General features: G+C 51.7%; 2 protein-coding genes across 4 annotated transcripts in view; both read left to right on the top strand.

Moving 5' to 3' along the window:
• LOC119374682 (muscle-specific protein 300 kDa) overlaps window positions 1-5,536 on the top strand; it is a 67,440-nt gene extending 61,904 nt beyond the window's left edge. The window contains exons 10-11 of one of the 3 annotated variants that reach the window (XR_007417888.1): window positions 121-3,867; window positions 5,443-5,536. Coding sequence is in view for 1 of the 3 variants with exons in the window: in XM_037644855.2 (XP_037500783.2) it covers window positions 121-3,549 (3,429 nt within the window). In the remaining 2 variants the exon portion in view is untranslated. Of the gene's footprint in view, window positions 1-120; window positions 3,904-5,442 lie in introns of those variants that run through there. The other 2 variants (XR_007417887.1, XM_037644855.2) reach the window with 2 other exon arrangements.
• Window positions 5,537-5,551: 15 nt separating this feature from the next.
• On the top strand, window positions 5,552-12,776 carry LOC119374975 (titin-like). Its single transcript, XM_037645174.2, has 4 exons — window positions 5,552-7,429; window positions 7,516-9,399; window positions 9,439-11,650; window positions 11,737-12,776. Exons 1-4 carry the CDS (start codon window positions 5,552-5,554, stop codon window positions 12,774-12,776), a joined length of 7,014 nt encoding a protein of 2,337 aa, XP_037501102.2.
• The last annotated feature ends 106 nt before the right edge of the window (window positions 12,777-12,882 follow it).

Genomic DNA, 12,882 nt, shown 5'->3' with positions numbered 1-12,882 from the left:
TTCTCTCTCTTCTCCACAACTTCCTCCATCAGCTCTTGTCACTTTCGGCTGCACACAGTGACAATACTGGAACGGTCGCACACGAGGCCCCTGACTAACGGCCTAGTATTTGGCTTACAGGGGGCGGACGTACCAAGCCAAACAATCCCGAAGCTTTCCGGCCAAGCTCCGGGTTCGTTTATGGACGTCCCCGCCAGCCAGGAGTACATGGCGTTCTACCAGTCTAGACCGCAGACCGTTGTGACGCGAGAGCAGCGGCCAGACGGGACCTCTCAGGTGACTCGCACCACCACCAGGCTCGTCTCGGCAGTCAGCACGGGACACACAGGCGGTCAGCCACGTCCAGAAATAGACGGAGGCCACCAGTCTTGGCAGCTCTCGGAATCGTTTAGATCTCTTACAAGCCCCGATGGCATTCAAGCATACACGGCAAACCTGGAGCCTCAACAGAGAGTGGGACAGACGACCACGGCTAGCACTGTCAGCGGCGCCTGGAGTTCCGAACACGACAGCCCCTTGTGGGAGTCCTGGCAGTCCCAGCCCACGGAAGGACACGCGCGTTTCGGCACCAGTTGGGTTGTGACGCGTCATGATCGCAGCCCCTCCCCCATGCCTTTCCTTGCAGCTGCGCACCCTACGCACGACACAACCGACACACACCCCCAGGTGGTCATGGCGACTACTGGAGAGCCCGCACTGAGCAGCTTGCCGGGAGAGCCTAGGATAGTTAGCGACACCTCTGTTGACGATGAGCTCAGGGCACTGTCGTCGCTTGCCGGCAGGCAAGAGTTGGCACCCAGCGAGGTGAAGCTGGTGGAGAGCGATTTTAAGAGGGAGGTGGAACCACTGAACCTGGTGTCCTCGAGGGTCGTGCAAGACACGGAGGAGAGGAAGACCATCGAGCTGAAATTCCAGGAAAAGGTTCAGCTTGTTCACTACTCGTTCCAACTTCCGTCCTTCGCAGAATTCGTGGAAGTGCCGGAAGAAGGCCTCCAGGAGGTGAGGCCTCTGGACAGCACGGGCATGGACGGTGTTGCTGCAAGTGCAGCGCCCGGTGAGAAACAAAGTGCAACTGAAAGATACAGTGTGAGGTTGCAAGGATCTGAAGTGGACACCAGGAAGTTGGTGGAAGGGATCAGTGCGCCCGAAACGGTAAGTGATGTAGTGTCTACGCGGCACAGCCAGGGCTGGACACCTAGTCTGGTTGTTGATGGAGGTGCCACAGTTCCTGCCAAACCTCCTACTGGTATTGACGAGCCCAAAACAACATCAAAACAAGAACCCAGCATCCACACCCCTCAGCATCAGCAAAGGGCAGCTGACACGATGCCAGCAGAAACTGGTAAGGGAGTCACGAGCACTTTAGTTTTTCCGGCTGATACGGAAATCGACACATCTCGATCCGAGACCCAGTGCAAAGTCATCAGCCGTACCACCGTTACGGTTAGGCAGCTGTCGCCTGGCGAAGGCTCGACAGCTGCCGACCCCAGCCGCTCATTCCCGATTGCCAAGCTCACCGAGGAAACAGGTAAGGAAGGCCAGAAGGAAGAACCAGTGCTCATGACTCCAAAACCAGGCACCGCCGAGGTTGATGCTGTGGTTGTCAAAAGTCGGATCTCCAAATCACCTGCTCGTGGACTCTCAACAAGCACAACAGACGTGGGCACAACTGTGTATGCTGTAACCAGCGAACTACTTTCGGGAGCACCACAGCAACCGACCGATGCGAAAGCTCTCGAAGAACAGGAGAAGGAAAAGGCTAACGGGCATCCGAAACATCTCAAGCTTCAAAAGAAAGAAAGTCCACTTCCGTCAGTTACAGTCACCAAGACACTGCCTGGGCAACACGATGTTGATTCTGAAAAGCCTACACCATTGTCTGAGACTGGCAAAGAGCCAATTGGGAAGCCTTTGCCGTCTCAGCCTCAACCAGACCACAGCACCCCACTGCTGGCAACCGAAACTGGGAAACCGACAGACCCAGAAGGTGAAGAGAGAAAGGCAATAGGTGACGATGCCCCCACTAATGGTGAACCTAAGCACCTGAAGAAGAGTTCCAAGAAAAAGAAGAAGGACCACTCTCCATCTCCAGCTCCCCAAGTCCAAGACACGAAAACGTCAAGCAATCCACTGGACAGGTTCGGCAAGAAAGTGAAGAAGTTTGCAATGAACCTGTTCTCTGGAGACAGCAAGCATCCTTCTGAGGTGATTCCTACAGACGACGCAAAGAAGGAGCAGCCTGTCCAGCCAGATGTTGAAACAAAGAAGGACAAAAAGAAGAAATCTAAAAAGAAAAACAAGGCTCCCCTTCCAGAAGAGCAAGCTCCAGTAACACCATCAAGGGCCGAGACGGACGACAAACGTGATGCCACGCAACCTGCACTGACGAAAGAAACGGATGGGACAAAACCCCCCCGAGAAGGCTCCAACACTACTCTCGCCGCATCCGGAAATAAAACTCCGGTCGCTGTCCCTCGGGAAACCGTCACACCACCTGATGGTGGCAAACAAACGCACAGCTTGCCCACGTCTCTTGTGCTTGATGCCGAAACACCTCGTGTGACGCCTGGCCTTGCACACATTCCGCATGGCGTGACACCAGGCGTGCAGAACGATGAGCCACGCAGTGTGGAGACCGACGCTGCAATTCACACTGTCAATGATTCCGTCACAGCCGAGATGTCCCACGCTGATGCACCGGCAAAGATACAACCATCCCCCCACCGTTCTAGCGAACTTCCTTCTTATGTGCCTGTTTACAGTCAGCCGTCCATAGGTGGAAAAGCTCCGACTCCGCAAAAACTGATTAAAGAATTGCCGCTTCAGTCACCCGATGCTCTTAACGCAGAACACGGCGTTTTATCGGACAAGCTAGAAACAGGAAAGCTAAACGCTCCTTCTGAGGAAAGCACGCTCACTATACTATACGGTGTTCCTACCATTACAACAACCACGATCGTTCGACCTTTACAAACTGACACTCTCTCAAAAAGTGCAGAAACGCTGCAACAAAATGATAATAAGCAGCAGCCAGATTTTAATAACAAACCTGGCTTTCATACTTCTTCAGACCTTGATGAGAAATCGAGCCATCACATCATCAGTGTAGCTGACATAAAAACAGACATCAGCGATGGCTCTAAACCACAGCTGCAGGAAGATAAAAAACACAAAGGCAAGAAAAAGAAAGGACACAAAGAAACGGGCACTGGCCAGGACGACCAACTTCAACGTGACAGACAACGGGATGAGAGAAAAACTGCCAAGCCAAAAGAGGCGCATGACGAGCAAGGCCTAAAAGAATATACTCAAGTCCTCGTCAAAGAAGAAACATGTGTGATCAGAAGCAGTGAGTACATACGACACACTGACGAGAAAGCGCCGAAAATACCTGAGACATTCACTCCTGGATACCATGAAGATCCAACGGCTGGAGGACACCTCTCAGACACATCAGATCTCAACAAGCCTGATCAAAATGAGCACCAGCCTGACCTCACGGACAGAGCGAAAGAAGGAAACAAAAGAGGTGAAATCGCACAGCATTGAGCCAATGGGCCGAGACTATGATGAAGAACACCTAATTTCAGAACTGACTGACATAATCAGGGAATGTAGAAAAGAGCATACCAAGCCAGACATAGAAAGTTCGACTCAAGAGGAGCCCACTTCCGCTATAATTGGCTGGAAAGAGACACCTGATAAGCCGAAACTGATCACAAGAAGCCTGGCAAAAAAACAAAAGGCAAGCCAAAAAAGCCTTCTGATGAGCCACAAGACCAGAAAGAACCAGAAACCCTCATTATCACTCAGGTGACTCGCATCATCCAGGAAGGCGACAAGGTGCCAGGGTTCCCAGGAGAGCCTGTTGATGACACAAAGGAGCCCACGAAGCTTCCAAGCAGAGAGGGCACACCTGGAAAGAGCCCACTCCTATCTTTGGCTCGACAAAAACACCTCAGAAGCCAGAAGATGATGAAAAGGAGCCTGGCAAGAAAAAGAAAGGCAAGCCAAAGAAGCCTTCAGATCAGCCACATGACAAGAAAGAACCAGAAACCGTCATTATCACTGAAGTTACTCGCATCATCCAGGAAGGCGACAAGATGCCAGGGTTCCCAGGAGAGCCTGTAGAGGACACAAAGGAGCCCACGAAGCTACCAAGCAGGACAGGGCACACCTGGAAAGGAACCCACTCCTATCTTTGGCTCGACAAAAACACCTGAGAAGCCAGAAGATGATGAAAAGGAGCCTGGCAAGAAAAAGAAAGGCAAGCCAAAGAAGCCTTCAGATCAGCCACATGACCAGAAAGAACCAGAAACCGTCATTATCACTGAAGTTACTCGCATCATCCAGGAAGGCGACAAGGTCCTAAGGTTCCCAGGAGAGCCTGTTGATGACACAAAGGAGCCCACGAAGCTTCCAGCAGAGAGGGCACACCTGGAAAAGAGCCCACTCCTATCTTTGGCTCGACAAAAACACCTGAGAAGCCAGAAGATAATGAAGAGGAGCCTGGCAAGAAAAAGAAAGGCAAGCCAAAGAAGCCTTCAGATCAGCCACATGACCAGAAAGAACCAGAAACCGTCATTATCACTGAAGTTACTCGCATCATCCAGGAAGGCGACAAGGTCCTAAAATTCCCAGGAGAGCCTGTAGATGACACAAAGGAGCCCACGAAGCTACCAAGCAGAGAGGGCACACCTGGGAAGGAGCCCACTCCAACTATCTTTGGCTTGAAAGAAACACCTGAGAAGCCAGAAGCTGATGACAAGGAGCCTGGCAAGAAAAAGAAAGGGAAGCCAAAGAAGCCTTCAGATGAGCCTCATGACCAGAAAGAACCAGAAACCGTCATTATCACTGAAGTGACTCGCATCATCCAGGAAGGCGACAAGGTGCCAGAGTTCCCAGGAGAGCCTGTAGTTGACACAAAGGAGCCCACGAAGCTTCCAAGCAGAGAGGGCACACCTGGAAAGGAGCCCACGCCTATCTTTGGCTGGACAGAAACACCTGAGAAGCCAGAAGATGATGACAAGGAGCCTGGCAAGAAAAAGAAAGGCAAGCCAAAGAAGCCTTCAGATGAGCCACGCGACCAGAAAGAACCAGAAACCGTCATTATCACTGAAGTGACTCGCATCATCCAGGAAGGCGACAAGATGCCAGGGTTCCCAGGAGAGCCTGTAGATGACACAAAGGAGCCCACGAAGCTTCCAAGCAGAGAGGGCACACCTGGAAAGGAACCCACTCCAACTATCTTTGGCTGGAAAGAAACACCTGAGAAGCCAGAAGCTGATGACAAGGAGCCTGGCAAGAAAAAGAAAGGCAAGCCAAAGAAGCCTTCAGATGAGCCACGCGACCAGAAAGAACCAGAAACCGTCATTATCACTGAAGTGACTCGCATCATCCAGGAAGGCGACAAGGTGCCAGAGTTCCCAGGAGAGCCTGTAGATGACACAAAGGAAGCCCACGAAGCTACCAAGCAGAGAGGGCACACCTGGAAAGGAACCCACTCCAACTATCTTTGGCTGGAAAGAAACACCTGAGAAGCCAGAAGCTGATGACTAAGGAGCCTGGCAAGAAAAAGAAAGGCAAGCCAAAGAAGCCTTCAGATGAGCCACGCGACCAGAAAGAACCAGAAACCGTCATTATCACTGAAGTGACTCGCATCATCCAGGAAGGCGACAAGATGCCAGGGTTCCCAGGAGAGCCTGTAGATGACACAAAGGAGCCCACGAAGCTTCCAAGCAGAGAGGGCACACCTGGAAAGGAACCCACTCCAACTATCTTTGGCTGGAAAGAAACACCTGAGAAGCCAGAAGTCGATGACAAGGAGCCTGGCAAGAAAAAGAAAGGCAAGCCAAAGAAGCCTTCAGATGAGCCACGCGACCAGAAAGAACCAGAAACCGTCATTATCACTGAAGTGACTCGCATCATCCAGGAAGGCGACAAGATGCCAGGGTTCCCAGGAGAGCCTACCATTGACACAAAGGAGCCCACGAAGCTTCCAAGCAGAGAGGGCACACCTGGAAAGGAACCCACTCCAACTATCTTTGGCTGGAAAGAAACACCTGAGAAGCCAGAAGCTGATGACAAGGAGCCTGGCAAGAAAAAGAAAGGCAAGCCAAAGAAGCCTTCAGATGAGCCACGCGACCAGAAAGAACCAGAAACCGTCATTATCACTGAAGTGACTCGCATCATCCAGGAAGGCGACAAGATGACAGGGTTCCCAGGAGAGCCTGTAGATGACACAAAGGAGCCCACGAAGCTTCCAAGCAGAGAGGGCACACCTGGAAAGGAACCCACTCCAACTATCTTTGGCTGGAAAGAAACACCTGAGAAGCCAGAAGCTGATGACAAGGAGCCTGGCAAGAAAAAGAAAGGCAAGCCAAAGAAGCCTTCAGATGAGCCACGCGACCAGAAAGAACCAGAAACCGTCATTATCACTGAAGTGACTCGCATCATCCAGGAAGGCGACAAGGTGCCAGAGTTCCCAGGAGAGCCTGTAGATGACACAAAGGAGCCCACGAAGCTTCCAAGCAGAGAGGGCACACCTGGAAAGGAACCCACTCCAACTATCTTTGGCTGGAAAGAAACACCTGAGAAGCCAGAAGCTGATGACAAGGAGCCTGGCAAGAAAAAGAAAGGCAAGCCAAAGAAGCCTTCAGATGAGCCACGCGACCAGAAAGAACCAGAAACCGTCATTATCACTGAAGTGACTCGCATCATCCAGGAAGGCGACAAGATGCCAGGGTTCCCAGGAGAGCCTGTAGATGACACAAAGGAGCCCACGAAGCTTCCAAGCAGAGAGGGCACACCTGGAAAGGAACCCACTCCAACTATCTTTGGCTGGAAAGAAACACCTGAGAAGCCAGAAGCTGATGACAAGGAGCCTGGCAAGAAAAAGAAAGGCAAGCCAAAGAAGCCTTCAGATGAGCCACGCGACCAGAAAGAACCAGAAACCGTCATTATCACTGAAGTGACTCGCATCATCCAGGAAGGCGACAAGATGACAGGGTTCCCAGGAGAGCCTGTAGATGACACAAAGGAACCCACGAAGCTTCCAAGCAGAGAGGGCACACCTGGAAAGGAACCCACTCCAACTATCTTTGGCTGGAAAGAAACACCTGAGAAGCCAGAAGCTGATGACAAGGAGCCTGGCAAGAAAAAGAAAGGCAAGCCAAAGAAGCCTTCAGATGAGCCACGCGACCAGAAAGAACCAGAAACCGTCATTATCACTGAAGTGACTCGCATCATCCAGGAAGGCGACAAGATGACAGGGTTCCCAGGAGAGCCTGTAGATGACACAAAGGAGCCCACGAAGCTTCCAAGCAGAGAGGGCACACCTGGAAAGGAACCCACTCCAACTATCTTTGGCTGGAAAGAAACACCTGAGAAGCCAGAAGCTGATGACAAGGAGCCTGGCAAGAAAAGAAAGGCAAGCCAAAGAAGCCTTCAGATGAGCCACGCGACCAGAAAGAACCAGAAACCGTCATTATCACTGAAGTGACTCGCATCATCCAGGAAGGCGACAAGATGCCAGGGTTCCCAGGAGAGCCTGTAGATGACACAAAGGAGCCCACGAAGCTACCAAGCAGAGAGGGCACACCTGGAAAGGAACCCACTCCAACTATCTTTGGCTGGAAAGAAACACCTGAGAAGCCAGAAGCTGATGACAAGGAGCCTGGCAAGAAAAAGAAAGGCAAGCCAAAGAAGCCTTCAGATGAGCCACGCGACCAGAAAGAACCAGAAACCGTCATTATCACTGAAGTGACTCGCATCATCCAGGAAGGCGACAAGATGCCAGGGTTCCCAGGAGAGCCTGTAGATGACACAAAGGAGCCCACGAAGCTTCCAAGCAGAGAGGGCACACCTGGAAAGGAACCCACTCCAACTATCTTTGGCTGGAAAGAAACACCTGAGAAGCCAGAAGCTGATGACAAGGAGCCTGGCAAGAAAAAGAAAGGCAAGCCAAAGAAGCCTTCAGATGAGCCACGCGACCAGAAAGAACCAGAAACCGTCATTATCACTGAAGTGACTCGCATCATCCAGGAAGGCGACAAGATGCCAGGGTTCCCAGGAGAGCCTGTAGATGACACAAAGGAGCCCACGAAGCTTCCAAGCAGAGAGGGCACACCTGGAAAGGAACCCACTCCAACTATCTTTGGCTGGAAAGAAACACCTGAGAAGCCAGAAGCTGATGACAAGGAGCCTGGCAAGAAAAAGAAAGGCAAGCCAAAGAAGCCTTCAGATGAGCCACGCGACCAGAAAGAACCAGAAACCGTCATTATCACTGAAGTGACTCGCATCATCCAGGAAGGCGACAAGATGCCAGGGTTCCCAGGAGAGCCTGTAGATGACACAAAGGAGCCCACGAAGCTTCCAAGCAGAGAGGGCACACCTGGAAAGGAACCCACTCCAACTATCTTTGGCTGGAAAGAAACACCTGAGAAGCCAGAAGCTGATGACAAGGAGCCTGGCAAGAAAAAGAAAGGCAAGCCAAAGAAGCCTTCAGATGAGCCACGCGACCAGAAAGAACCAGAAACCGTCATTATCACTGAAGTGACTCGCATCATCCAGGAAGGCGACAAGATGCCAGGGTTCCCAGGAGAGCCTGTAGATGACACAAAGGAGCCCACGAAGCTTCCAAGCAGAGAGGGCACACCTGGAAAGGAACCCACTCCAACTATCTTTGGCTGGAAAGAAACACCTGAGAAGCCAGAAGCTGATGACAAGGAGCCTGGCAAGAAAAAGAAAGGCAAGCCAAAGAAGCCTTCAGATGAGCCACGCGACCAGAAAGAACCAGAAACCGTCATTATCACTGAAGTGACTCGCATCATCCAGGAAGGCGACAAGATGCCAGGGTTCCCAGGAGAGCCTGTAGATGACACAAAGGAGCCCACGAAGCTTCCAAGCAGAGAGGGCACACCTGGAAAGGAACCCACTCCAACTATCTTTGGCTGGAAAGAAACACCTGAGAAGCCAGAAGCTGATGACAAGGAGCCTGGCAAGAAAAAGAAAGGCAAGCCAAAGAAGCCTTCAGATGAGCCACGCGACCAGAAAGAACCAGAAACCGTCATTATCACTGAAGTGACTCGCATCATCCAGGAAGGCGACAAGATGCCAGGGTTCCCAGGAGAGCCTGTAGATGACACAAAGGAGCCCACGAAGCTTCCAAGCAGAGAGGGCACACCTGGAAAGGAACCCACTCCAACTATCTTTGGCTGGAAAGAAACACCTGAGAAGCCAGAAGATGATGACAAGGAGCCTGGCAAGAAAAAGAAAGGCAAGCCAAAGAAGCCTTCAGATGAGCCACGCGACCAGAAAGAACCAGAAACCGTCATTATCACTGAAGTGACTCGCATCATCCAGGAAGGCGACAAGATGCCAGGGTTCCCAGGAGAGCCTGTAGATTGACACAAAGGAGCCCACGAAGCTTCCAAGCAGAGAGGGCACACCTGGAAAGGAACCCACTCCACTATCTTTGGCTGGAAAGAAACACCTGAGAAGCCAGAAGCTGATGACAAGGAGCCTGGCAAGAAAAAGAAAGGCAAGCCAAAGAAGCCTTCAGATGAGCCACGCGACCAGAAAGAACCAGAAACCGTCATTATCACTGAAGTGACTCGCATCATCCAGGAAGGCGACAAGGTGCCAGGGTTCCCAGGAGAGCCTGTAGATGACACAAAGGAGCCCACGAAGCTTCCAAGCAGAGAGGGCACACCTGGCAAGGAGCCCACTCCTATCCTTGGCTGGAAAGAAACACCTGAGAAGCCAGAAGCTGATGACAAGGAGCCTGGCAAGAAAAAGAAAGGCAAGCCAAAGAAGCCTTCAGATGAGCCACGCGACCAGAAAGAACCAGAAACCGTCATTATCACTGAAGTGACTCGCATCATCCAGGAAGGCGACAAGGTGCCAGAGTTCCCAGGAGAGCCTGTAGTTGACACAAAGGAGCCCACGAAGCTTCCAAGCAGAGAGGGCACACCTGGAAAGGAACCCACTCCAACTATCTTTGGCTGGAAAGAAACACCTGAGAAGCCAGAAGCTGATGACAAGGAGCCTGGCAAGAAAAAGAAAGGCAAGCCAAAGAAGCCTTCAGATGAGCCACGCGACCAGAAAGAACCAGAAACCGTCATTATCACTGAAGTGACTCGCATCATCCAGGAAGGCGACAAGATGCCAGGGTTCCCAGGAGAGCCTGTAGATGACACAAAGGAGCCCACGAAGCTTCCAAGCAGAGAGGGCACACCTGGAAAGGAACCCACTCCAACTATCTTTGGCTGGAAAGAAACACCTGAGAAGCCAGAAGCTGATGACAAGGAGCCTGGCAAGAAAAAGAAAGGCAAGCCAAAGAAGCCTTCAGATGAGCCACGCGACCAGAAAGAACCAGAAACCGTCATTATCACTGAAGTGACTCGCATCATCCAGGAAGGCGACAAGATGCCAGGGTTCCCAGGAGAGCCTGTAGATGACACAAAGGAGCCCACGAAGCTTCCAAGCAGAGAGGGCACACCTGGAAAGGAACCCACTCCAACTATCTTTGGCTGGAAAGAAACACCTGAGAAGCCAGAAGCTGATGACAAGGAGCCTGGCAAGAAAAAGAAAGGCAAGCCAAAGAAGCCTTCAGATGAGCCACGCGACCAGAAAGAACCAGAAACCGTCATTATCACTGAAGTGACTCGCATCATCCAGGAAGGCGACAAGATGCCAGGGTTCCCAGGAGAGCCTGTAGATGACACAAAGGAGCCCACGAAGCTTCCAAGCAGAGAGGGCACACCTGGAAAGGAACCCACTCCAACTATCTTTGGCTGGAAAGAAACACCTGAGAAGCCAGAAGATGATGACAAGGAGCCTGGCAAGAAAAAGAAAGGCAAGCCAAAGAAGCCTTCAGATGAGCCACGCGACCAGAAAGAACCAGAAACCGTCATTATCACTGAAGTGACTCGCATCATCCAGGAAGGCGACAAGATGCCAGGGTTCCCAGGAGAGCCTGTAGATGACACAAAGGAGCCCACGAAGCTTCCAAGCAGAGAGGGCACACCTGGAAAGGAACCCACTCCAACTATCTTTGGCTGGAAAGAAACACCTGAGAAGCCAGAAGCTGATGACAAGGAGCCTGGCAAGAAAAAGAAAGGCAAGCCAAAGAAGCCTTCAGATGAGCCACGCGACCAGAAAGAACCAGAAACCGTCATTATCACTGAAGTGACTCGCATCATCCAGGAAGGCGACAAGATGCCAGGGTTCCCAGGAGAGCCTGTAGATGACACAAAGGAGCCCACGAAGCTTCCAAGCAGAGAGGGCACACCTGGAAAGGAACCCACTCCAACTATCTTTGGCTGGAAAGAAACACCTGAGAAGCCAGAAGCTGATGACAAGGAGCCTGGCAAGAAAAAGAAAGGCAAGCCAAAGAAGCCTTCAGATGAGCCACGCGACCAGAAAGAACCAGAAACCGTCATTATCACTGAAGTGACTCGCATCATCCAGGAAGGCGACAAGATGCCAGGGTTCCCAGGAGAGCCTGTAGATGACACAAAGGAGCCCACGAAGCTTCCAAGCAGAGAGGGCACACCTGGAAAGGAACCCACTCCAACTATCTTTGGCTGGAAAGAAACACCTGAGAAGCCAGAAGATGATGACAAGGAGCCTGGCAAGAAAAAGAAAGGCAAGCCAAAGAAGCCTTCAGATGAGCCACGCGACCAGAAAGAACCAGAAACCGTCATTATCACTGAAGTGACTCGCATCATCCAGGAAGGCGACAAGATGCCAGGGTTCCCAGGAGAGCCTGTACGATTGACACAAAGGAGCCCACGAAGCTTCCAAGCAGAGAGGGCACACCTGGAAAGGAACCCACTCCAACTATCTTTGGCTGGAAAGAAACACCTGAGAAGCCAGAAGCTGATGACAAGGAGCCTGGCAAGAAAAAGAAAGGCAAGCCAAAGAAGCCTTCAGATGAGCCACGCGACCAGAAAGAACCAGAAACCGTCATTATCACTGAAGTGACTCGCATCATCCAGGAAGGCGACAAGATGCCAGGGTTCCCAGGAGAGCCTGTAGATGACACAAAGGAGCCCACGAAGCTTCCAAGTAGAGAGGGCACACCTGGAAAGGAACCCACTCCAACTATCTTTGGCTGGAAAGAAACACCTGAGAAGCCAGAAGATGATGACAAGGAGCCTGGCAAGAAAAAGAAAGGCAAGCCAAAGAAGCCTTCAGATGAGCCACGCGACCAGAAAGAACCAGAAACCGTCATTATCACTGAAGTGACTCGCATCATCCAGGAAGGCGACAAGATGCCAGGGTTCCCAGGAGAGCCTGTAGATGACACAAAGGAGCCCACGAAGCTTCCAAGCAGAGAGGGCACACCTGGAAAGGAACCCACTCCTATCTTTGGCTGGAAAGAAACACCTGAGAAGCCAGAAGATGATGACAAGGAGCCTGGCAAGAAAAAGAAAGGCAAGCCAAAGAAGCCTTCAGATGAGCCACGCGACCAGAAAGAACCAGAAACCGTCATTATCACTGAAGTGACTCGCATCATCCAGGAAGGCGACAAGATGCCAGGGTTCCCAGGAGAGCCTGTAGATGACACAAAGGAGCCCACGAAGCTTCCAAGCAGAGAGGGCACACCTGGAAAGGAACCCACTCCAACTATCTTTGGCTGGAAGAAACACCTGAGAAGCCAGAAGATGATGACAAGGAGCCTGGCAAGAAAAAGAAAGGCAAGCCAAAGAAGCCTTCAGATGAGCCACGCGACCAGAAAGAACCAGAAACCGTCATTATCACTGAAGTGACTCGCATCATCCAGGAAGGCGACAAGATGCCAGGGTTCCCAGGAGAGCCTGTAGATGACACAAAGGAGCCCACGAAGCTTCCAAGCAGAGAGGGCACACCTGGAAA

The sequence above is a fragment of the Rhipicephalus sanguineus genome, chromosome 11, assembly GCF_013339695.2.
Source record: "Rhipicephalus sanguineus isolate Rsan-2018 chromosome 11, BIME_Rsan_1.4, whole genome shotgun sequence".
In the NCBI taxonomy this organism is placed as follows: Eukaryota; Metazoa; Arthropoda; class Arachnida; order Ixodida; family Ixodidae; genus Rhipicephalus; species Rhipicephalus sanguineus.
This window is presented reverse-complemented; position numbering and strand designations above follow the sequence as displayed.